At 52.5% G+C, this 25080-nt stretch overlaps 2 protein-coding genes across 3 annotated transcripts in view; one reads left to right on the top strand and one right to left on the bottom strand.

Annotated features, from left to right (window-relative positions):
- Window positions 1-11363, top strand: part of FANCA (FA complementation group A) — a 40814-nt gene extending 29451 nt beyond the window's left edge. Inside the window, exons 30-43 of the mRNA XM_081031633.1 lie at window positions 526-654; window positions 3498-3582; window positions 4666-4832; window positions 5252-5357; window positions 6280-6339; window positions 6460-6564; window positions 7340-7449; window positions 8362-8494; window positions 9718-9780; window positions 10156-10258; window positions 10524-10599; window positions 10695-10851; window positions 10953-11045; window positions 11229-11363. Of these exons, the coding sequence (XP_080887759.1) occupies window positions 526-654; window positions 3498-3582; window positions 4666-4832; window positions 5252-5357; window positions 6280-6339; window positions 6460-6564; window positions 7340-7449; window positions 8362-8494; window positions 9718-9780; window positions 10156-10258; window positions 10524-10599; window positions 10695-10851; window positions 10953-11045; window positions 11229-11300 (1459 nt within the window). The 3' untranslated portion in view covers window positions 11301-11363. The remainder of the gene's footprint in view (window positions 1-525; window positions 655-3497; window positions 3583-4665; window positions 4833-5251; window positions 5358-6279; window positions 6340-6459; window positions 6565-7339; window positions 7450-8361; window positions 8495-9717; window positions 9781-10155; window positions 10259-10523; window positions 10600-10694; window positions 10852-10952; window positions 11046-11228) is intronic.
- On the bottom strand, window positions 8512-25079 carry ZNF276 (zinc finger protein 276; the record flags this gene model as incomplete). 2 transcript variants are annotated; one of them, XM_081031611.1, is made up of 11 exons in its annotated part: window positions 8512-11803; window positions 11873-11972; window positions 13326-13443; window positions 13574-13649; window positions 13711-13821; window positions 17472-17555; window positions 18572-18650; window positions 19570-20016; window positions 20108-20154; window positions 20337-20649; window positions 24392-25079. In XM_081031611.1, the coding sequence occupies 11 exons, from the start codon at window positions 25077-25079 to the stop codon at window positions 11563-11565; spliced, it is 2304 nt and encodes a 767-aa protein (XP_080887737.1). In that variant the 3' UTR covers window positions 8512-11562. The 2 variants fall into 2 exon arrangements, with proteins under 2 accessions (XP_080887737.1, XP_080887738.1); XM_081031612.1 differs by lacking the exon at window positions 18572-18650 and having other exon boundaries at window positions 17472-17553.
- Between the last annotated feature and the right edge of the window lies 1 nt (window position 25080).

Consider the following 25080-nt stretch of genomic DNA (forward strand, 5'->3'; position numbering starts at 1 on the left):
TGAACTCACCCTGAGCTCCCTGTCTGGGGAAGTTTTGTTTAGACCTATTCTGGGATCTCCTTCCTTTCCTTAATGATGGGTAACCAAGATGCATTCTGTACGGGTTCCAGGCGGGCAGCACGAGCCCCTGACACCTCTGCCCCTTCACCCACTCGTGTGTGTATGGAGGTGGCTCACTTCCTCGTGGACTGCAGTATTGATGGTGGTTTCAGTGAGTTTGTCCTGATCAGGACGCCTTTACTGGTGGACCTGGGCAGTTCACACAGCCGGGAGGACCCCTCAGCTTCCGTTCCCCAGCTCAGCAGGCGAGCACTGGTGGCTGTCACCTAGCTGTGTGGCTCCTGAGGGGACCTTGATCCCCTGGATCGGTCGTAGAGCGACTTACCGCAGCCCTGACGGGCCCCCTGACGACCACCCTTCCCCCTGCCATGCTGCGCCCTTGCTGTGGGCTGCCTTCTCTGCCCCACTCTGGCAAGCACTGGCTGGCAGCCCCTCTCAGCACAGACCCTGGTGTTCGCTGTGCAGGCGGGACTTCCAACAGTGGGCCATCTACGAGCATTTCCTCCCCGAGCCGCGCACCACCGGTGGCTGTGACGGAGACCTGGGAGTGGCGTTCACTGGTCTTGTCGACGCGTTGCTGGATTTCTGCCACAGGTGAGGCGTTCTGGCACCTGGGCACCTCCCCCTCAGTGCTGGCGGCTCTAGGGACATGCATCGCTTTCTCAGTGCGGTTGGTGCGGTACAGAGCACAGCTGCACACACTTTGCTGGCAAGTGTAGTCTATTGGGAGTAAAGGCCAGCGCCCTGAATCACTGTTCTCTGGGGGAGAGTTTTGTCTTTCTGCTTTGTCACCTGGAGTTCAGGGTCAGCAAGTGTGAAGAGTGGAACAAACAGTGAGCACTGCAGTGTCACCCCCGGGGTGTGCAGCACCGATGTGGACTGCCAGCCACCACAGGCAAGGGTCTCTGTCTCGGCTAGGCTGTGCTGCGCATGTGCTCTGGCCGTGGGAGTCTGCTTTTGTCTCTTCATCCCCACAATTGCTGTGTCAAGGTGATACGTCCTATTACTTCAGTCATAGGGAAAACATCCTGTTACACTGTCTAGGCAAATGGTTAGTGAAGACACACACAGGACAGACGCCGTTATTTTTCCCCGTGCCCCTCTCCTCCACAAGGCTTGAAACAAAGCATCCTGTTGGCACAGAGGTCACTCCCATTACATTTAAGTACAACCAGTGGCACTAAGGTGCTCTTCCCGGCACTTAGTGGCCGGGGCAGCTCTGACGTTGGCCAGTGTGCTGTCACCCAGTGTTCACTTGGGGACGAGTATTTTCTGTCTACGGATTTGGTAGTTGGAATCACACAGTATGTCCTTGATGTCTGGGCTCACTCAATAATGTTTTCAAGATTCGTCGTGCAGTCATGTGTGTCAGAACTTCGTTCCTTTTTATGACTGAACAGTATCCCATGGAAGGGCAGACCACAGTTTGTTTATCCGTTCATCGGTTGATGGAATGTGGGTTTCCACTTTTTGTCTCTTGTGAATAATTGTGCTGTGCACATTTGTGTGCAGGCCCTGTGTGGTCCTGCACTTTTCCTTTTTCTTGGATGTATGCCTAGGAATGGAACTACTTGGTCCTATGTACGCAATATTTCACTTTCTGTGGAGCTACTAGGTTGTTTTCTGAAACCACACCCTTTCCACTCCCACCAGCAGGCTGGGAATGTTCCAATCTCTCCATGTCATCACTAACACTGTTGCTCTTATCTGATTTTTGTAATATTTATCCTAGTGGGTGTGCAGTAGTATATTTCATCGTGATTTTGATTTGTTTTGCCTGGATGGCTAATGACGTTGAGCCATCTTGTCATTTGCTTGTTGACCATTCATGTGTCTTCTTTGGAGAAATGTCTATTCAGATCCTTTGCCCATTTTAAAATTGAGTTATTGGTTCTTTTGAGTGGTAGGAGTTCTTTATATATTCTAGATTCCAGATCCTTGTCACATACTTGAGTTGCACACATTTTCTCCCATTCTGAGTCATCTTTTCACTCCCTCAGTGGAGTACTTTGATGCACAAAAGTTTTAAATTTTCATGAATCTCAATTCATCTATTTTTAGACCTTGTATTTAGGCCTTTGATCCATTTGAGTTAACTTTTGTATGTGGTGTACATTTGGGATTAAACGTCTCACTCTTCTGTGTGTGGATATCCAGCTATCCTGGCACATTTTGTTGGAGAGACTCCTTTCCTTTGAATTGAATGGTCTTCACCCTTGTTGAAAATCAATTAATCATATGTGCGAGGGTATGTTTCTAGACTCTATTGTGGTGGTCTACCTGTCTGTTCCACACTGTTTTGATTGCTGTAGTTTTGTAGTTCAGTTTCAAATTGGAAAATGTGAGTCTTCCAACTTTGTTCTTTTTCAAAGTGGTTTTGACTATTCTGGGTCCTCTGCAATTCCATCTGAAGTTAAGGATCAGCTTGTCAATGTGTGTAGATTACCTAGGATTCTGAAAGGGATTACACTGTCTGTAGATCAGCTTGGGTGGTGTTGCCATCTTAACAATACTGAGTCTTCCACTCCATGAACATGGGATGTCTTTACCTTTATTTAGGTCTTTAATGTTTTTCAGCAATGTGTTGTAGTACAAGTCTTGCACCTCCTTGGTTAAACTTATTCTTAAGTATTCTTTTTTACACCATTCTAAATGGAATTAATTGTCCTGGTTTCATTTTGGATTATCCTTTGCTAGGGTATAGAAATACAACTCATTTTTGTATTTTGATTTCCTATCCTGCAACTTCACTGAACTCATGTATTTGCTCTTGTAGTTTTTTATTGTGCATTCTTTAGTGTTTTCTATATATAAGATCATGTCATCTTTGGACAGAAATGTTTTAAGTTTCCTGTACATCGGGATGCCTTTTCTTTCTTTTTCTGGCTGAGCTGTCCTGGTTGGCAGTTTTGCTGCAGTGTTGAATGGAAGTGGCGAGAGGGGACATCTTTGTCTTGTTCCTGATCTTAGGAGGAATTTCATCAGTAGGTGTGATGTCATCTGTGGGTTTTTCACAGACGCCCTTTATCGGGTTCAGGAAGTTCCCTTCTACTCCTAGTTTATTGTTTTTAATCATAAAAGGGCATTGAATTTTGTCTAATGCTTTATGGGCATCTGTTGAGATATATTACGTGGTTGTTGTTTTTTATCCTATCTATGTATATATCACATTAACTGATTTTTGGATGTTGAATCAACCTTGCATTCTCGGGGTAAGTCCCACCAGGTTATGGTACATAATTGTTTTTATATGTTGATGGATTTGGGATGCTAGTATTTTGTTACAGGTTTTGTGTGTTGATTACTGTGTGTTTCACACAGTCCCCAGGGTCCTCCTGGCTCTGTGACCACATACCACTCTGGAGGCAGGAGGAGAAGCGGGAACCTCAGTGCTGTCAAGACATGCTTAGGTGTCCTTCACTGTGTTTTCATTTCAGTTCAAGGAGTTACGAGCACTCAGAGAATTCTGATTTGGTTCTCAGTGGCTGCATGGGAAATCGGGATATTTTTTCCAGATTGCAGGTGAGTTAGAAGATGCAAAACTCACTGTGTTCGCTGCATTAAGCCATCTTCTATTAAATATTTATTGTGAGTATCTGTAATGGGTCCTAAGGCAACTAAAAAGCATGAAAACACACATCACACACACACAGTGGCCCAGATGCAGTGTGACAGTGTGCTCTGTGAATGTGCCCAGTGCACATAAAAATAAGAAGTCAGCAGCTGGAATGCTGGAATCATCTCTAGGCTTGGAGATATTTAAATCTGAAAATAGAGGAATTAGAAAATACCCACTTTGGGAATAAGATGGTGGTCACTCCCCTATCCATTCCATTTGGATGTCGGGCTCTGAGAAGTAATGTAAATGACCCTCCACCTGGTGGCGGGTCAAGAGTCTGCCATGTTTGGAGGCCAGGAGACCCTGTTTCACAAGGTCGTTTGGCACCTGCACAGGCTGCCGCGGTGTCACTAGGCCGGGCAGCATGCCTGCTCTCCTCAGTCCTTTTGAGGGCAGAAGATTAGGCTCTGAGGGTCAGCTCTGGGGCCCACCTCTGGAAGTGCAGGCTTCCTGGTGGCACTCCTGCTGCCTGTCTTTGGCAAATGTGGGGACTGGAAGGGAAGCCATGGAGAGTGTGGTTTAGGGCACCGGAGAAACGTGCAAAGGTGTTAAAACCACAAAGAACAGACCCACGTCCCCTGCCCCTTGTCTTGACCTCTTGTCCTCCACACCCATCATGATGTGGAAGGCAGGGTGACCAGGAGAGCTATGCGCATGTGTCAGGCATTTAGTCCAGCTGTGTGCGTGCCTTATAGGTAACTCACCCGCATGTGCATGCATGCACTATACACATCGGAAAGAGCAACTGATAAGCGGGCTGAAATGCTAGCTGGAGGTTAACCTGGGTAGAGGTGTTCTTTGTACTATTCATATTTTTGTGATATCCAAGGTCTTGTCCCACTTGCTCTTTCCAACCCTGGCAGAGACCTCTCTTCCAAGCCCACCTCAGGGTCCCTGGTGGGGCTGGCAGCCCCAAGGACTCTCTGCCTTCACATTTGGGGACAGAGATGGAAATGTGTGAGTGGCTGGTCCTTTCCTTTTTCCAGGAGATGGCAGTCGACCTGGAGCAGGGCTCAACGGTGCCCCATGGCTGCCCTCCCTCTGGAGGGCACCTCCTTTTTGGGGTCTTCTGCAGACGGCTCCAGGCTGTGGCAAGCGGGTGGGACTTGGCCTCCCGTCTCCAGAGACAACGGGAGCTACTCATGTACAAACGGTAACAGCACCACCTGCCCTTCTGCTCCCCATCCTGTGCTGGCACAGAGAGCAGGGCCTGGGTATGAAAAGCATGTTGGAATAAAGCCTTCCTGCTCAGACTTGGGGATCCGCCTGCTGAAAGAGGTAGCTTAAAAGAACTCGTGTCAAAATAAGAACCATGTGTTCAAAGATAGTATGTAGCTGTACGTACAAATAAGTGTGACATGTTTTCCAGGTGCCGGGAACTGCTCTATTAGACTGGGGGGCACACCCTCCATTGGTTCTTAGGCAACTTAAACTTATGTTTTGGGTAACACATTCAGAGTGTGTGCAGTGGGGCCCAGGTGCTCGCTCAGCACACAGTCCCAGGTGGGGACAGTGAGGGCTGCAGACGGAGTCTCGTCCTTGATACCGTGGATGCACTGCCTTCTCTCCAAGGATCCTGCTCGTCCTGCCTCCGTCTGTTCTCGTCAGCAGCCCCAGATTGGAACAGCCGACCGCCCCCGACTGCAATGAGTTTTTCCACTTCGTCAACTCTGAGCTGGTAGGTGCGGGGTGTGTGGCCTCGGCACATGGTCAGAGCTATCTGGTCACTGAGGGCTGGTCCTTGAAAATTCCTGCGCGTGTCTGTGGTCACATTGAGCTCAGTGCCTTGGGCGGGTCCTGGCTATGTGGGCATATGGGAAGTGTGGGAGGGTGGTCAGCGAGTGTGAGAACAGGAGCGTGCGCAGCCTCCCTTCAGCCACAGCCGTACGGGCCAGCGAGGAGGGTGCAGAGACCAGCGGCTGCTTCTTGCTCCCCAGCCCAGCTCCTCCAGGAACTTCCAAGGATTTTCGTAGTTTGGACCCATGAATGTTGCCGACCGTTTGCATACCATGCACTTCATTCCCTCCCTCTCCATCCAGTGGTGATGACCACCGTGCCCCCAGGCAGCCCTGTGTCCTGTCCTTGGGCAAGGGCTCAGTGTCAGGGGCTCTGATTGTATCAGGCGGGGTTGGCGAGGCACCGGAACAAGCATGCACTCACACACAGGACAGCTTCCCCGCCAGAGGCAGCAGTCAGGCAGAGCCTGGAAAGGGGACTTGGAAAGCAGAGGAAATGGCAGCTGATTTTGTTGACATGTATACCAAAGGCTATTTCCTTGGTGGTCCCAGATGTGCTGTGGAAGTGGTCAGCTGAGGAAGTCTAAGGCTAGCAGGGAAGCGCCACCAGGCTGCCCCTGCTTCCCTGCAGCCCTGTGCCAGCGCCATAGCAGGTGGGCGGGGGTCTGGCCGTGCTCAAGAGTGTGCAGCGGTGGTGAGCGCGGAAGGTCTGGCATGGTGGGAGGGCCCGAGGCCATCTCCATGGTCAGCGGTGCCACTGCCATCACAGCGTGTCTCCTCCCACAGCTCAGCCCTCTGAGCAGACATGGTTCCTGCTCTCCCACCTTATCAGTCCCTTTCTCACTGACCTGAACTGTTTTGCAGAGAAACTCGTGCTTCCCCGGAGGTGCCCTGACCTACGACATCACTGTCCACTTCTTCCGGGTAATTCTTTTCCTCTACCTTGCACGTTGTAGCTCACACCAGCTGGGCTGGGTGCGCGTGTCCAGTGGTCCTTTCAGCTCTAACATGCGAACGGCTGAACTTGGCTCGTCCTTTCTGCAGGGGCTCCTCAGTGCCTGCTCGCGAAGCACCGACCCCTCCCTGGCGGCCGACCTGGTCCTGAGCTCGTGCCAGACCCAGTGCCCCTTGCTTCTCACCTCTGCTCTGGTAGGTCTAGCCGCCCGCGCAGCCGCCGGGCTCCTCTGTCCCTCACTAAAACCTCCTCTTAGTTACTGTCCTTTGGGAGCAGTGGGGGTAAGGAGGACATGTCTGAACGCAGGTGGGGTGACAGGCCCCCTGCCTGTGTCCCCATGCCCATCTCAGCAGCACAAAGATGTGTAAGCGTGGAAATGAGCAGGCTGCATCGGTGTGTCAGTGTTTCGGCAGCCACTCGCTCTGGCTCTGCAGTAGCAGAAGTGGACACAGTCCCTGTGCTCTCCCAAGGATATAATTGTGCTCGCTCATCCGCAGTCCTGGCTGCGGTCTCAGGACTTGAGAACAGGGGGCGGCCCCTGCACCCTGGCCAGCCAGCCCTTGTGTGACCGGACATTGGAGCGTGTGGCGCCTTCTCACAGCACACTCGGGCCTCCCCGAGCCTGTAGCTCAGTTGGGTGAAATTCACTGGAAGTGAGTGAGCTACCCTGTGTTTAAAACACCAGCTCTCGGCAGGATGTCGGGGAACCCGGCCCAGCTCTGGGCAGTGGCCGACTCCATACAGGGTGGCTCCTTAGGCAAGACCCCCTCTGCAATGCATGTCCTCTGTACATGGGGACAGGAGTGCCTCATGCAACGGCTCTGAGTCTTAAACCAGGCACATGAGAGCCTGCCCTTGGCGTCCTGAAGCGTTAGATGAGTGTGGGCTGGCTGTGGGGGTGGGGCAATGGCCTGAAGGATGCCCATCTTCAATGGCCCCTGACCTGTTTGTGACCTTTCTCTCGGGGAGTTGTGGTGGCCCCGCCTGGAGACTGAGCTCCACTGTCGCTGGAGGAGCTTCGCGGGCCCAACTCCCCGAGGGCTGCAGATGCTGCAAAAGGCCCAGCAGTTTGCCAGGAGGTAAGTGTCGGCAGCCAGACTCATGGAGGGAGGAATGCCCTGGGTCATCTCCACGGACATCTCGGGGTGCACGAGAGGGGCCTTGTGTGCAGGACTGCAAGACCCATGTGAAGGGCAGCAGAGCTGAGCTAACAGGGCTCCTGTCTGAGTGAAAACTTGCTGGAGGTTTTGGGAAAGACTGATTCTAGCCTTGTTACCGAGTTCAGCCCTGCCTAGGTGTCCTGCCCGTCTGCCCATCTCCTCTCACTTGCAGAGCAGGCCCTGGGTGTGGGCCTGGGCCCATGATGTGGGTCACCACCACCCCCCATGGGACTGCTGTGCTCCGAGGTCATCAGAAGGGACCACTAGTCCCCATGAAGCCTCTTTCCATCTTTGTGACTAACGTTTGCACCCCTGCTGTCCACCGGTGTCTCCCTGCAGGGTCATGGTGCTCAAAATCTCAGAAAACAAAGCAAGTTACACACAGCACCCCTGGCTCTATGAAGACAGAGCGGATGTTTAAGGCTCACTGTATACATTCCATTAGTAATCTCCAGTCATTCTTAACTCGCCAGAGAACCTTTCTGAGCATCACAGTGCAGTCAGCAGGGGCTGAGTTATTAGCAGGAGGGCAACCACAGGCACGCAAGGGTCCCAGCAGTGCACTCGGTGACGGCTGCAGTGTTCACGACACCGTCAGGCCCCCATGCTTCCTCGTGTCCATGGCAGAGAGTGCCTAATGAGACGGGAAGCTGGACGCTAAGCCAAGGGCAAGCCCATGACACAGGTTTGGGCTCTGCAGACTTGTTTCGGCAGCTCAGCTCCAAGGTGGGCAGGGCCCATGTTGTGACAGTTCTGGGAACAAGGACCTTAGGTTTTCCGTGGTGAGACATGGTTTCTAGGCTCCTGTGACAATTTGTCTCTGCCTCGCAGCTTCATTTCCCCTGACGTCACGCACCCTGCACCAGGCCTGGCCTGGGTGTCTGCTGCTGCGCTGTACTTCACCATTCAACGAGCCGGGACCGAAAGCAGAGGCCTGGAGGAGCTGGGCAGCCTGAGGGAGGAGGCAAGGAGCGGGTCTCCCGCTTTCCTCTTTTCTAGCAAGCTCACTGTCAGTGTTCTGGGCAGTAGTATTCCTCAGGGTTCACCTAAAAGCTGAGCTTTGCCAAGGACAGACAGAAAGTCGGCAGTTGTTGTGATTATTTGGAAGTAAAACTTAACTGGGTTTACTGGTTTACTAAGATTTTGACTTAGGTTTACTGGCAAAAAGAATAGCTTATGTTTCATGTTTGAAATGTTTTTATTAGCCTATTTTTACGCTCGCCACAACCCAAGGCAGGGCTGCCAGCTGTCCAGCAGAACCTTTGTGTTCCTGTTCCCATAGCCTCGATTCACATGCTCACCCAGTTAGGCGTGTAGGAAAGACAGGGCAGGTGTGAGGGAAGGTGGTGGCGAGAAGGTTGCTCAAAGTTCCAGGTGGACACCTTGAACCGTCCCTTCTGGGAGCCATGGGACCAGGCTGGACTCTGCCCCTCAAGGCTTGGTGCACAGAGCCCCTCACCCAGAGAGGAGGGTTGTCTGAGTTGGTGGAGAATCAGCCCCACGGCGCTCCCACCAGCCTTTCCCCCAGCTAAGCTGCTGGTTCTGTAAACAGGAGGGTCCACCTGTGTGCTCAGCAGATAGCGTCTGCCTGACAACTAAATCAATTGCCCAGCCAAGGTATTAGTAATTATAATTTAAAGAAACCTACAAATCTTTCCAAGTTTGTTTTCAAGTTGTTTTTGTTGGAAGGGATGTGAGTGGCTCCAGAGCCTCCAGGCCTGGGTGTGGTGAAGAGACAGGGTCCCCAGAGTCCCCACCCTGCCCTGACGAGGTATGTCCCAGCCCCTAGTCAGTACTGCCTGTGGGTTTATCTCCAGGGTTTTACAAACACTTCTGGACGGGAGGCCTGGGAGCGAGGCTGGGCTGGCAGATCATTGCATAGGTGGCCGTCCCTGTGGCTGGGGCACTCACGCCAGGCAGACCTCAGTTCCTTACTTCTGTCACTTTTTCATGTTATTGAAATACAAGCATAAAATGACCCAGTCAGTACTAATTTATTCTTAATTAAATTCTGTTTAAAAGTGGTGGGAAATTTGTCTTTCTGAGGAGATCTGCTTAAAGACTTCTCCCCAGACCTATAAACGTTGATAGACAAGTGTGTGCATTCCTTACTTAGAACTGCTTGGCAGGGACCGCTGCAGAGCACAGGTGATGTCATGTTGTAAGGATCCCTGCTGGTATTTGCAGGTGTTGGTTTTCCTGTTTTTCTTTTCCTTGATGGGCCTCGTGTCTTCGCATCTGACCCCACACGTAAGTCAGTCTGGGACTGCAGGTCCCAGCGACCCCACTTGAATCAGGATCGGGGCAGGGCAAGGGGTGTCTGGAACCTTTGTTTTGAAAGTTTCTCAGGGGAGTCCTGTGCTCACCGAAGTGGGAACTCCTCGGCCATGGGCCTTTGTTTAAAACTTGGGCGCCAAAGGTCCTTGGCCACCACCTCCTGCTTAGCTCCCTCCATCCAGAGGCCCCAGGGTGATGTTTTCTATAAGTCGTCACCACTGAGACTTAGGAAAGGCTACCGTCCGTGATGACTCTGTTAAGGGGGGAGTGTCCCTCTGCCCGACATGTGTCCAGCTCTGAACCCAGACATCTGCTGTCTGAGTCACTCCCCCCTTGTGTGGGCCACAGGCTGTGGACGCCCAGCGGGCCTTAGACCTTTGTGCCGAGGTCCTGGGCTGCCTGCAGAAGAGGACAGCGTCCTGGCTGCAGCTCTTCCAGTTAACAGAGACGGGTAAGTGCATGGAAACTTGACAGCACATGGGTGGCCCGAGTCTGTCCTGGTTACCAGCCATGTGCTTCAGAAGCAACTTTCCAAGGGTTATCTCCTGGCAAAGCATATGAACCCCATTTTGGTCAGGACAAATGCGGTGTGAGCTTGTTTAAACAACAAAAGAACACAGTGCGCCCCCGGTGCTGTAGCACGTCACTGGTGGGTCTCCCTCCTGGCCCCGAGGCATACGAGGTCCCCTGGAGACACTGAGCTCCTCGGGTTACAGATGCTGGCCTAGGATGCATCCTCCTCCGCCTGGTCCCCGACCAGCACATCAGCCTGCTGCCGGTGGCCTTCTACAGGTAAGGGCCCCAGGCTGCAGTGGTCTCCAGGGGGGCAGGCGGCCCATACCTGCTTGCGCTGCCTGCACTTACCTGTGGGAGGGCTCTGCCTTCAGACTCCTCCCCTACTTCGATGGAGATGCCCTCATCCGGGAGGATGACTTCCTGCCTGTCGCTGTGGACCTGTACCTGCAGCTGCTGTGCCTCTTTGTGGCTGGGGACACGAGTGCGCTTTCAATGCTGTCTGACAGGAGCCAGGAGCTCCAGGGCCAGGCAGGTGCCAGGGGTGGGCCACCTTCAGCCCGACGGCAAGTTGTCTGGGGCCTGAGGCCAGTGATAGCCCCCCCTGACTGTGCCCTGCTTGTCCCCTCTAGGACGACCCTGTGGGTCTGGTAACAAAAGCCCGTCTTTTTCTGCTGCAGTCGATACCTCAGTGCCCGAGAAAGAGCTTCTCCAATATGGCAGAGGTAAGTCCCAGACGCTCACCTCTCCCTTTTAGACCGATTCACTCCTTAAATGCAGAGGTCCCACGTCTTAGGTAAAACGAGGATGCCGGCATCTAGCACTGGGCATTGTGGCTGTCAGGGATGCCTTGCCTTGCCCTCGCCGCTGGTGGCAGGGTCGGTGCTGAGAACCGTGTTCCCTTGCAGCTGCTGGCCACTCATGGGGACCGTGACCCAGAATTGAGAGCTGCCCTCCTGCGGGCAGCAGGCTACACCTGACTGGCCTCTCCCAGGAGACCCGCCTCCTGTTACTCGGCGCCTGCGCAGTGCACATCCCGCTCCTCTGAATAATTTATTAGGCACACCCCTGCCGCCCTTGCTGCACGAAGATGGGCTACAAATCCTGACTGCTTTAGTGGGAAAGAGGATCAGTCATTTAAAATGGCACCTGGCCCCAAGCTGCGCAGTTTGTAGGAAAATAAACTCTGGTCCAAGATGGAGGCGGAATGGTTAGCCCTCCCCTTGTGGGCACCCAGCGGGGTCAGGTGGGCTCCGGCTTCACTGCCCGCCCGTCGGCAGGCCCAGGCGGCGGCAGCAGCGTCTTGTCCTGCGCCTGTGTCAGCGGGTGGACCATGGACATGTGCACATTGCGGTTGTGAGCCTTCTCAAACCGCCGGCCACACTGGTCACATGCGAAGTCCAGTTCGGTCTCGGCCTTGTGTTTGGTCATATGGTACTTGAGGGACGCCCGCTGCCGGCACTGGAACCCACAGACCTCACACCTGGGGGACATGGGCAGGTGAGCGAGGGCACGGCCCTAGCATGACGCCAGGGGCCCCGGGTGTACTTACTGCAGTGGCTTTGCCCCCGAGTGGCGCATCTGGTGTACGAGAAGGTGCTTCCGCTGCTTGAAGGTCTGTCCACACTCATCACAGATGTAGTTCCGCACCTCTGAAGGAAGAGGACATGGGATGAGCACCCCGAAAACACCCACCCTCCCAGCAGCGCGGCAGCCTGCTCCCTGCCCAAGCAGGGACCTCACTACGTAATGGTATTCGGTGAAGGACAAATCTGAGCCCGCCGCCCAGACTGACGGTGCTGCCTGGCTGGGCCTTCATACAGAAGCGAGAAGACCATCTCTGTACCAGGACGCCCATTCAGTAAGTTCTCAGACCAGTAACCACAACTTCTGCCACTGGAGAAGTCACCCGCATGTAGGACCCACCATGTGGGACCTCCTTTGGAAATCAGTTTCTTACAAAAATTCACAGATGAAACTCGACCAGCGATTCTGTGCACCTGGGCAGCTTCCCGCATGTCCCACCTGAAAATACGGAACCACCCCCGATAGGCTGCCCCTTGAGGAGATGCAGCCCAGCCGAGACCTTACTGCCTATCATCTGTTGTGTTTTGAAAACATCTAGTGTTTGTGAGCACTGGTGTCTGCACTGAGACCCAGTCTGAAGGCCCCACCAAAGAGAATTATTGTGTCAGGAGACACAACACAGACAAGAATGATTAAGAGCAAGGCACAGGAAGATGGTTTCACTGTGAAACTAACAAGTAAATGTGACCCAGCAATAAAGTGGACAAATCTGAATGAAAAAAGTAATTGCTTTTACACAGATCAAGAATGAGCAAAACTGTTATTTGAGAATAAATGCAGTATAACAGATGTGCCGTTTTTTGTTGTGTTTTTTAAAGTAGGGAATAGTGTGTTTTCTTCCAGGGCCCATCAGCTCCATGTCATTGTCCTTCAATCTAGTTGTGGAGGGCGCAGCTCACTGGCCCATGTGGGAATCGAACTGGCTACCCTGTTAGGAGCTTGTGCTCCAACCAACTGAGCCATCCGGCCACCACAGATGTGCCTTTTGAAGAGGGAGCTGATTAGGGAGGGCGACTGCACGCGCGGCAGGTGTGTTGTGTGGTGCTGTTTCCTGACATATGTGGATCGTGTCATTAAAACGAGGGAAATCATGAACTTGTGATGAATCTCTGAGCCCGGGATTGAAACGTGTGTGCAGAGAAGTCCCCCGCAAGTGCTGACGGTGGCAGTGTACTTTCGTGCTTTCTTACTGTCACCATTCCAACAATGCACATGGTTACTTCTCTAAGCCAAAAGGCATGTCATTTATGTAAAGCAATGATGAAATCCCAGCACGATAAACTCCAGAAAAGCAATGGGATGTATGTGTGGCCAGTGCACACTCTGACCCGTAGTGCTGATGGGCCACACTGTACAGCAGGGACGCAGGAGGCCCCAGGACGCAGCCCGGAGGCCTGCCCAGTTGGGCAGCAACGCACCTGTGTGGATGAGCTTCACGTGGCGCTGCAGGTAGCGGTCAACCATGAACACCTTGTTGCAGCCTGGGTGGGGACAGGGCCTTTCACGGACCTCCTCGTGGTGCTCCTTTATGTGCTTCTGTAGGGGACAGTGACCCTGAGCGCCCAGCTCGGCCTGATGGCACCTGCGGCTGCCCCTGGGCCCTGCTCAGCACCCTGGAAGGAACACCCTCCCCATGAACACCGCCAGGCTGCTTCAGCGGCCTCACCTTCATGCCGTCGGCCCCTCGGTACACCGCCGTGCAGCCCTGGTGGGGACACTTGTAGATGGTGGGCAGCTCCTCCCTGCAACAGAGTACGTGCGTGGAGCTGCCGCCCCAGCAGTAAGCCCCGCCTCCCGCCTCACCTCTCGCAGCGCAGCTTGGCCTTCCAGCCGGGCTTCGGTCCTGGCTTCTTCCGCAGTTTTGGTTCTTCAGACTTCTTGGCCTCTTTGCCTTCACTCTTCTTACCAGAGACCCTGAAAGAAAAAAAAGGCGAAATCAGATGCAGGAACATTTCTGACCTTCATCCACTGCACTCATTTTCTTCACGCTCTCCCCTCGAGTATGAGGCAGGGCTTTTCTCAAGCTTCCGCGGCTACCCTTCTGCCTCCATGCTAATGGGGCCTGATATGGACCTCAGTCAGGACGACTCTCGGGAGGGCCCATTGCAGGGACGAGGACCGCAGCAACTGCGCGAAGAGGGGTTCAGGCTGGAAGTCTCACTCCCCATTCCAGACATCATAACCTAACACTGTTTGGAGATATCTGGGAAATGGTAGAGGAGGGAAGCTTGAGGGGTCAGTCCTTCCCCCCAAAACAACCATTGAGCTAGAAAAGATCAGACTCAGCAGTAGGGGAGCTCGGAACCCAGTGGGAGACTCAGCTCCCAGGGAAGCCCTGAAGGGGGAGGTGCTGTCTCAAAGCGCTGCCATCCCCCCGCCTCAGCGCTGCTGTGGGGGCCTGGGCGGGCAGTGGAGACCGTGCCCTCCAGCAGTGTGGGGCTGTGCATTGTAGGGACCAGCCCAGATGAAGCAACTTCCTCCTGTAGTGTCTAGCAGAGATTTAAAGAGACATGCACACATTTTTTTTTCCTTTTTGGACCCAGACATTTAAGGAAATCTGTCAGGAACAGAAGGGAGCATCTAGGGCCACCTAGGACAAGCCCACAGCTGACCTCATCTTCAACGGTTAGAGACTGAAAGCTTCCCTCTGAGATCAGGAACAAGACAAAGATGCCCATTTTCATCACTGCTATTCAAAATAGTACTGGGTATCCCAGCCAGAAAAAAACAGTCAAGGAAAAAAAGCCATCTCAATTAGAAAGGAAGGAAAATTACCTCTCTTCACAGATGACATGATCTTATATGTAGAAAACCCTAAAGAATCCATACACAAAATAAACAAATTCAGCAAAGTTACAGGATATAAAATCAACATACACAAACCAGTTCTATTTCTATATGCTAACAATGAACAATCCAAAAGGGAAATTAAGAAAACAATTTGTTTGCAATAGCATCAAATAGAATAAAATACTTAGAAATAAACTTAACCAAAGAGATGAAAGACTTGTACACGGAAAACTGCAAAACACTGATGAAAGAAATTAAAGACTTAAACAGAAAGACATGCCGCGTTCACGGATTAAAAGACTTCATATTGTTGATCTGGCAATGCTTTCCCCAAAGCAATCTACATTCATTCCCTATCGAAATCCCAATGGTGTTTTTTGCAGAAATTGGAAAAAAAACCCTAAATTTCAAGTGGAATTTCAAGGGCTGCTGAACAATTTCAAAAAGCACTGCTGGAGGCCTCACACGTCCTGCTTCCAAAATGTAAAGCTACAGTCATCAAAACGGTGTGATGCTAGCATAAAGACAAGCATGCAGACCAGTTGAACAGAATTGAGAGAACAGAAATGAATAAATCCTCCCAAGTACAATCAAGTGACTTTTGACACGGTGAAGACCATTCAGTGGACAAAGGACAGTCCAACAAAAGGTGCTGGGACAGAAGAGTGACGTTGGATCCCGAACGTACACCACATACAAAAGTTAATGCAAATAGATCAAAGGCCTAAATGTAGGAGCTGAAACTGCAAAACTCTTAGAAGAAAACACAGGGGTAAAGCTTTGTGATCTTGGATCTGACAATGGTTTCTTAATTATGAAAAAAAAGTAAAAAATAGGGAAATTGGACTTCAAAATTAAAAATTCTATGCACCAAAAGCCACTGTCAAGAGAGTGATAACCCACTGAATAGGAGAAAATGTATCCTATGACTCAATAGTGAAAGACAAACAACCCAATTAAAAAACGGGCGAAGGACTTGAAAGACATTTCTCCAAAGAAGATGTGAGCATGTGAGAAGGTGTACAGCATCACCAGTCATTAGAGAAATGCAAATCAACCTCGATGAGACCGCCTCACCCCCACTGGGTGACTGAAAACACAGACAGTGACAGTGTGGGGAGGACATGGAGAAGCCGGAATCCTGTGCACTGCTGGTGGGACCGGGACAGTGCGGCCGCTGTGGGAAAGTGTGCAGTTCCTCAGTCAACACAGACTTACCGTGTGACCCAGTCACCCTAGTGCTGGGTACAGACCAGATCCAAAGAGTTGAAAGCAGGGACTCAAATAGATACTCGTACAGCAGCATTCAGAGCATTATGCACGAAAACCAAAAGGTGGAAACGACCCAAAACGACAGATGAATGGATCAACGAAATGTGCTCTGTCCACACGATAGAATGTTCTTCAGCCACAGAAAGCAGTCACGTTCTGAAACGTTACAGCATGGATGATGGAAAACCAGGCTGAGTGAAAGAAGCCAGTCACCAAAGGACAGATACTGTACGAGTCCACTTCTATGAGGTCCCTAAAGTGGGTCCTCAGACTAGAGATTGTCAGGGCATGGGGGAAGGGGAAGGGGACGTCACTGCTTAATGGTAGTTTGCGTCTGGGACGAGGAGGTTTGGAAAGTGGTGGGGGGTGCCCAAGTGTGAATGTGCCTGATGCCTCTGAGCTGTGCACTTAAAACGTGGTGGACTCTGTTATCTGTATCTTACCCAGTTTAAGAAAGGGATTATAAACAATTGTCCTCCTCCTTGAAGAGTGTATCTAAAGAACCTTTTTGATGAGTGTACAGGCCTCTCCTCTCCTGTCTCTTTACCACCGTTCTTTAAAACCTGGCCCCATGTCCCCTCTTCGCTGGTCTGTCCCCTCTCCTGTGTGGCACAGGCTCCCCGTCAGCCACACTGGGACCAATGATTTGCTGTCTGCTTCCCACATGAGGCCACACGCGTGAGGGAGCCCTGGGTTTCTCAGGTGAGTCCTTGGAGGGTGTGGGGCTGGGGTCCCTACAGACATGAGAGGGCCGTGCCAGCATCCTGAGTTTGATCTCCCGTTTCTCCGTGACCCGTGTCAGAACTTAAAGGAAAAAGAGAGTCGTGTCTGCTTCTCGGGCTTTACTTTGTGTTCTCTTGCCTGATGGTATGGTGCTCAAGGACGGTGCCCAGGTTAAGTATGGCCTAATTATTGCAAGGCTTTGGGTACCTGGGTCCAGGCTTGGGAGGAAAGTGACACAAGTCAGAATCTACTTGCCAGGACCCTGTGTTCTAACTGGAGACAAAACAAATCCCTGAAAAGGGAAGGTTCAGACATGGCCATAGAAGTGACTCGACAAGGAGTGGCATAGAAATCGGTGGCAGAGACAGAGAGCTAAGAGCAACTGCAGGGCTGGGTCTCCAAGTCCCCAAAGACCTCGGCACACAGAGCAGGCAGAAGGCAGGGTGGGGGTTCCTACAGGAAGTCAGGCTGACATGGTAGACACCGGGCTGGGGACAGGATGGGCACGAGGAAGGCAAGGAGCTCCCAGAGTGAGGCTGGGTCGTGCCCACAGGGCTCCTGCCATCCTTACAGGGCTGTCTGCCACCTCAGGGAGTGACACTGAGGCCAGGTCCCAGAGCTGACCTGAGAAAGGCCTCTGCTCACTCAGAAGCCACTCTGCACCAGGCTTGGCATGATGATGCAAAAAGCGTGTGCTGAGTGGGGGCCAGTGCAGGCCAGGTTCCCCAAGGGACACCACCCGCAACCCTGTGCACGTGCAGCAAGACTGTCCCCCTTACTTCTTTTCCGGGTAAGGCTCAAAGGACTCGTCTGAGGACTGGGTATTCTGCTTCTTGTCACTGTCGTCTTCACTCACGAAGTCTCTAGGGAAGAAGAGAACACTTTAGCAGAGTCCTGGGGTGAGTGGCAGATCCAATGCGACTTCCTGTCTGAAGACACCATACGATCCCCAGAGTCCACGTTTTAGTTCTCCTGAAAAGGTCGTAAGAAACCTGAAACCCCCAAATGTCTGATCCCGGGTCACTGAAGCCAGGGTCACTGAAGTCCAACAAGCTGACATCCCCCGTAAGCCACACACTCCTCACACCGGGACCCCAAACTCTGAAGGAGTCTGTGTGGGGGCCCCAGGCAGAGTGTAAAGACCCTCCCAGGAGGTGGGCTGAGTAAGCAGAGGTTCAGATGTCATCCCACCCCGTAACTGGGAGCCATTGAGCTGTCAGCCATTTCAAAGGTCATAAAGGCCAGAAAGAGCTCTGTACCCTTCACATTGAAGTATGAACTGCGGGGCAGCAGCCAGGCTGGCACGCCATGGCCTATCCCTGCAGGCCACCATCCATCCAGAGAAAGGCTCGAAGCTGGCTGGTGGCCTGCAGGGCAGCCCATGACCACTCCTGGTTCCAGGGGTATGTCTGCACATGCACACAGTAATTGGCACCCCATGAGAGCTGCACTAAAAACCATGTCCTTGCATGGATTGGGGTGGGGGGAAGGGGGACGCAACTGCATTCCAGCCACAGCTTATGGGGGTCGGCTAGAAGGGTGTGAGTGGTTCCTGGGTTAGAGGCAGCAGGTGGCCCAGCAGCACAGCAGACAGCCCCAAGTCACACTCATGTCAGGAAAAAGGGCCAGAGACAGGCTTCCTATACTCTAGGAACATGTGGGGTCAGCACACAACTGAAGCCTTGAAGGAGGAGACTGTCCCAGGAGCTCCGCTGTAGCTGCTCCAGGGTGGGGCACCCTCTGGGACCCAGGGGGCCCAGTTGGGACCGAGAAGCCTGGAGGCACCCCAGGCCAGGACACAGGCAGCGAGCCCCTGGGATGGCGGAATTTGGTATTCCAAGGATAAATTTTAGGCTGTTTAAACCCACTCTTCTCTCACCCCTCAGAAAGGTCACTGAACTCGTCTTTTACCCGATCATCCGAGGTTGAAGATGGGACCTGCTTCTCACCCAACTGCCCTAAGAAACAAAGAAGGTGGCTGTCACCAAAACAGCGTGCAGGCAGGGGCCCCGGCAAGGAGGCATGGCCTGTGACCACACAGCCTTCCTTATGGGGGCGGCTTCACCTTCACCCACTACAAGGACCCCGCACAGCGCAGCCTGCCCACTGGGCTGCCCCGAAGTTCAGAGCAGGCACCAGCATCGCTGGGCACTGGAAGCCCCAGCTGGCAGTTGACATAAGCCAGCCCGGCCCCTCCCCAGAACCTCTGTCCAGCCGTTTCAGGGTGGGAAGGCTCAGCCCTCAGGGATGTTTCTGGACATCTGAGAAAGGCACCGTCCTCAAAGCACTGCATGAGCCCTCCAACAGGCCCCGCACTCCTGGCGTTGGGCGCCGCTACCTCCCGGGCCGGCCTGGGAGCTGTGTGTTCTGAGAGCACCCCCGAGCCCACGAGCCACCCAGCGCCCAAACAGGTACATGGGGGGCTGGCAGAGCAGGCGGGCGCCGGGCCCTCCGAACCCGACGTGGTGAACAGCTGCACCCCACCCACAGCGCCGTGGGACCCGGCCCCAAACAAGGGCCCTCTGTTTCCCTTCGGCCACACTGGTCCTACTGGGGTGTCACCAGGGCACTGGCTGAGGCCCAGGGAATGACCCGAAACAGCCTCAAAGGCACCAGCTGTCCTCACGCCCCACAACAAGGGCCCCATTCTTCTCTCCCTCAGTCCCTTGGGCCCGACAGCAGAGGGGCGTGCCGTTACCGAAACTGTGGAGCAGGGTTCTCAGCCTGCCCGGGAGGAGGCACTGAACCGGCTCCTGTCATCTCCCCCAGCCTCTGCACACGACTCCACCGCAACTGCCCCCAACAGTGCAGACATCCACTTCCTGCCACCTGGCTCGGGCTGAGGAGCCCGGTCCTCCGGGCCTGGGGAGCTCCTACCTGGGGCCCCACTTGGGGGGAGGCTTGGCTGAGGCAGGGGGCCCGGCACAGGCCCCACAGGGCTGCCATCCGCAGGAGGCTGGGCCGCGTCTGTGCTGGGCAGCGTCTGGGTCTCAGCCCGGGCGGTGATCACTCTGCCCTGGGAGTTCTTCGGGGCAACCCCAGTGGGGTCGCAGCCCCAGTGCTGGGTCAGCCGTGGGACCATCTCCTTGTCCCACGTCCACTTGGCCGCCAATGCGCTGTCCAGCAACAGAGCTCCACAGCTGGAGTCAGTGTCCACGGTGTAGTTGTGGCCTTGGTCACAGCCCCACACGGCCTGGATGACACCGCAGTACTCGGAGGACAGCGTCCTCTGCAGGCTGGGTAGGGCCCCGCAGCTGGCTGCGTGTCCGTGCACCCACCCCACCAGGCCGCGCAGGCCTTGAGGGCTGGAAGGGATCAGGTCCACTGAGGAAAGGCAGACGTCAACCCCGTGGCGGGTCAGCCCCAGCAAGCCCACCCACGCACCACACACAACACGGGGCGGGGGCACACTCACCCAGACACGTTCCGTCCTCGGCCCCTGTTGGGGGCTGGGCACCAACCCTGCAAAGGGTCAGCGTGGCCATGAGCTGGGCCAGGCAGCAAGCAGGGTTGGCTGTCCACACATGTGGGCTGACCCCTCTCTCCCAGTGGCCGGCTCTGTACACTCAGCCATTCCCGGCCCTCATCTCTGCCTAGTACAGCCCCTGAATACCTCCCAAATGAACGAAGAAGGGAGCGCCCACCTTGTGCTAGGCTTCTGCTGGCCCGACGGGGAGACGTTGACTCTCTGCAAGAAGGACCTGAGGAGGCTGTGGCACTGGTAGAACTGAGTGTGGCAGTTCTTACACACAAACTGAGACAGAGCTGGGTCCTGGTGGATGGCCACCCCCAACAGGCGCTGGAAGTCGCGGGCGAAGACACGCTCCCCTGGCGCCCCTGGCGGCAGTCTGTCTGAGCGCCCCCCAGGTGCCCTGCCGGAGATGCTACGCAGACTCCGCGAGGAGAACTTCCCATGGCACAGGCGACAATGCCCCATGGCAAGAGCTCGGCCTGCTCCTGGGCAAGCACAGGAGATATGAGGTCAGCCTGCAAGGCTGATCGCTGCACAGGCTCCCAGGAGGCGAGTGACGGCCCAGGGAAAGTAAGGCCCACGCTCCACCAGCCTCCCCACTTGCCCCCAACACAAGCCTGTGTCCCGGCCAAAGGCGGGGTTCTGGCTCTGGTCTCCCTGCTGGACACACAGCCTTTGGAAGAGATGGCCAGTGGGGTGGGGAGGGTAGGTGGTGTTTAAAGACTTCTAAACGCCTCCACAACAAGGCCATCGTTACTCTGAGACCAAAACCAGACAAGGGCACTATAAGAAAAGAGAATTACAGGCCATATCCTGATGAACGTAAATGCAAAAATCCTCCATAAAACATTAGCAAACCAAATTCAACAATGCATACCACTGAGCTCCAGTGGGAGTTATTCCAGGGATGCAACGATGGCTAAACATGTGCCAATCAATGAGTGTGATTTCCCACATTAACAAAACGGGTAAAAATCATTTGATCATCTCACTAGATGCAGAAAATGTATTTGACAAAGTTCAACATCCATTCATGCTAAAAACTCTCAAAGTGGGAACAGAGGGAACATACTCAACATAATAAAGGCCATATATGACAAACCCTTAGCTAACATCATACTCAGTGGTGAAAAGATAAAAACTTTCCTCTCAGGTCAGAAACAAGAGGAGATCCACTTTCACCACTTCTATTCAACATAGTACTGGAAGTCCTCGCCACAGCAATCAGACAAGAAAAGAAATAAAAGGTATCCAAATGGGAAAGAAAAAAGTAAAATTGTCATTATTTGCAGATGACATGATAATCTATATACAGAACCCCAAAGATTCCACAAAAAATCTATTATAGCTTATAAATGAATTTAGTGAAGTAGCAAGATACAAAATTAATATTCAGAAATTGGTTGCATTTTTATACATCAATAACAAACTGTCAGAAAGAGAAATTAAGAAAACAATCATTTATAATTGCATCAAAAAATACTTAGGACTAAATTTAATCAAGTAAGTAAAAGACATGTACTCATAAAATTATAAGACATTGTAAAGAGAAATTGAAGAAGATAGAAATAAATGGAAACATATACTACGTTCATTAAAAGGAAGAGTTAACATAGCTAAAATGTCCATACTACCCTAAGTAATCTATACATTCAATGCGATCCCTATCAAAATACCGGTGGCATTTTTCACAGAATTAGAACAAATAACCCTAAAATTTATGTGGAACCATAAAAGACTCCAAATAGCCACGGCAATCCTGAGAAAGAAGAACAAAGTGGGAGGTATCAAACTACCAGATATCAAATTACATTATAAGGTCATAGTAATCGAAATAGCATCGTATTGGCATAAAAACAGATACATAGATCAATGGAATAGAATAGAGAGCCCCAAAATAAGTCTATGCCTCTGTGGCCATTTAATCTATGACAAGGAAGCAAAAATTTACACTGGGGTAAAGACAGTCTATTCAATAAATGATGCTCAGAAAACTGGACAGATACATGCAAAAAAAAAATGAAACTGGACCACCTTCTTATGCCATATATACGAATAAACAAAATGGATTAAAGACTTAAATGTAAGACCCGAAATCATAAAACCCCTTGAAGAAAATATAGGAAGTAAATTTGCAGACATTACCCTTAGTAATATTTTTACTGATATATCCACTCAGGCAAGAGAAACAAAAGAAAAAAGAAACAAATGGGACTACATCCAACTAAAAATTTTTTTCACAGCAAAGGAAACCATCAACAAAACAAAAAGACATCCTACTGAATGGGAGAAGATATTTACCGATGATACATCTGGTAAGGGGTTACTATCCAAAAAAAACTAATAGAACTCAACACCAAAAAAACAAACAATTCACACTTAAGAAATGGAAAGAGGGTCTGAATAGACATTTCTCCAAAGGTGATAGACAGATGGCCAATAGACATATGAAAAGATGCTCAATGTCACTAAACACCAGAGAAAAGCAAATAAAAACCACAACGGAATACCACCTCATTCCTGTCAGAAGGGCCATCATCAATAAATCAACAAACCACAAGTGTTGGTGAGGATGTGGAGAAAAGGAAACCCTCGTGCACTGTTACTGGGATTGCAAATTGGTGCAGCCACTATGGAAAACAGTATGGAGGTTCCTCAAAAAATTAAAACTAGAACTACCTTATCGTCCAGCAATTCCCTCCTGGGTATCTACCCAAAGAAACCCAAAACACCAATTTGAAAAAATATAGGTACCCCTGTTTACTGCGGCACTACTCATAATAGCCAAGATATGAAAACAACTGAAATGCCCATCAATAGACGATGGATAAAGAAAGTGTGGTACATTTATACAATGGAATATTGCTCTGCCATAAAAAAGAATGAAATCTTACCATTTGCAACAAGGTGGATGTACCTAGAAGATATTATGCTAAATGAAATATGTCAATTTGAGAAAGACAAATACCATATGATCTCACTTGTATGCGGAATCTAAAGAACCCAATAAACAAAACAGAAATACTCATAGACACAGAGAACAAACTGATAGTTGCCATATGGGAGGGGGATTGGGGAGCTGGGTGAGAAAGGTGAAGGGATTAAGAAGAACACATTGGTAGTTACGGCAGTCACAGGCCGTGGAACAGTTTGGGGAATGTGGCGAACAGCGTAAAAAGGGTGCAAGGTGTCAGGTGGGTACTGCACTTACTGGATCACTTAAACTATACAAATGCCTCACCACTGTGCTGTACACCTGAAATTAATATAAAATATTGAATATCAACTATACTTTAAAAAATAGTCAGAATGTAAAGCACAGCATAGGGAATACAATCAGTGGTATTGTAATAGCTGTACAATGTCAGAGTGGTAGCAGACTTCTTGGGGTTATCACTTTGTGAGGAGTGTGAATGTATAATCATTATGTTGTTTTGTACACCTGACACTAATAATAATTTTTAAAAGTTTCTGAGAGCAAATCTTTAAAGTTTTCATTACAGGCAAAACATTCTGTAACTATTAATGTGTGTGGTGACTATTAATATGTGTGGCTAACTAGGTTTACTGTGTTGATACTGAATCATTATGTTGTATGCCTGAAACCAATGTAATGAAATATATCAATTACAGTTCAGTAAAAACTTGTTCAAAAAAACTCTAAAAATTGTTTGAATAAATGCCTCCACCACGAGGTAAGTTTGGAAGCAGAGTGGAAGCTTCCTTCCCTGGCACGCAGCTCCGGGGACCAGAAACGAAGGGGCAGTGTGCACGCTCCCCTCCTCCCTGGGTCTCCTGGCTGCCAAACCACTGCTGGCAGCGCCCCGCGGCGCCCCGGGGGGATTACAGGAGGAGCCAGCGGCGGGGTGCAGGCTCCGGCTCACACCCGCGGCCGGGCGCGCACCAGGCACTCTCACACTTACGCCTCCTGTTTTAGCCAAGGGCGGCGGAGGCTCAGGGAGGTTCAGCCATCAGCTCAAGGCTGCACAGCACAGTGCGAAACCTGGGTCACGGTTCAGGCTGTCCGACTGCAAAACTTGAGCACGAATTGCTAAACGTGCTCAGAGGCGGCAGGCTCAGCTGTCTCGCGAAACACCACCCCGCGCGGGTGACGGACACCTGGGAGGCCTCGCTTGCCTTCCTGGTGGCCCGAGGTCGCCGAGGGAGAGAGGCCCTGGGGACGTGGCCACTTAGGGGGACGTGGTCACTGGGGGCAGGCCGACCCACCTGCCTCGTTGGCGCCGTCCTCGCCCGCGTCCCCGCAGGCCCGCGCCGCTCCCCAACCCAGCCGCGCCGCCACCAAGGCCGCCGCCGCATCCGTGCTGGGCCCAGTGCGGGCGGGGCGGCCCCGGGCCCGGCCGCCGCCAAAGCCGCCGGCGCCCGAGCCCCCGCGCTGCCCCGCCGCCACAGGCGACAGGAAGCGCCCGAGCCGGTCGCGTTTCATGGCGGCGGCCCCGGCGCTCCGCCCCGCTCGGCCTTGCTCCCACCCGGCTCGGCTCGGCCCCGCTCCGTTCGGCTCTGATCGGCCTTGCTCGGTCTCGCTCGGCTGCGCTCGGCTCGTTGGGCCCGGCGGCTTGGCCCAGCTCGGTCCCGCCCTGCCCGGAGCTCTCGTCTGCTCGGCTGGACTGCGCTCGCTCGTTTCCGCCCGACTCCGCCGTTCGGCTCCGCTCGGCTCCCTGGAAGCGGAGCGGAGCGGAGCAAGGAGGGGAGGGGCCGGCGAGAACGGCGAGGGGCGGGGCGAAAGGGCGGGGCGACGGGAGGGGTGAGGAGCGATGAGAGGGGCGGGGCTTCGTGAAGAGGGAGAGGAGCGGGGAGAGGCCGGAGGGGCGTGGCGATAAGGGCGAAAAACCGGGTGGCGGGGGCGGAGTGAGGAGAACGAGGGGCTGAGCGAGGAGGGGCGCGGCGGGATCCGCATA

The sequence above is a fragment of the Rhinolophus hipposideros genome (assembly GCF_964194185.1).
Source record: "Rhinolophus hipposideros genome assembly, chromosome: 21".
NCBI classification, from domain to species: domain Eukaryota; kingdom Metazoa; phylum Chordata; class Mammalia; order Chiroptera; family Rhinolophidae; genus Rhinolophus; species Rhinolophus hipposideros.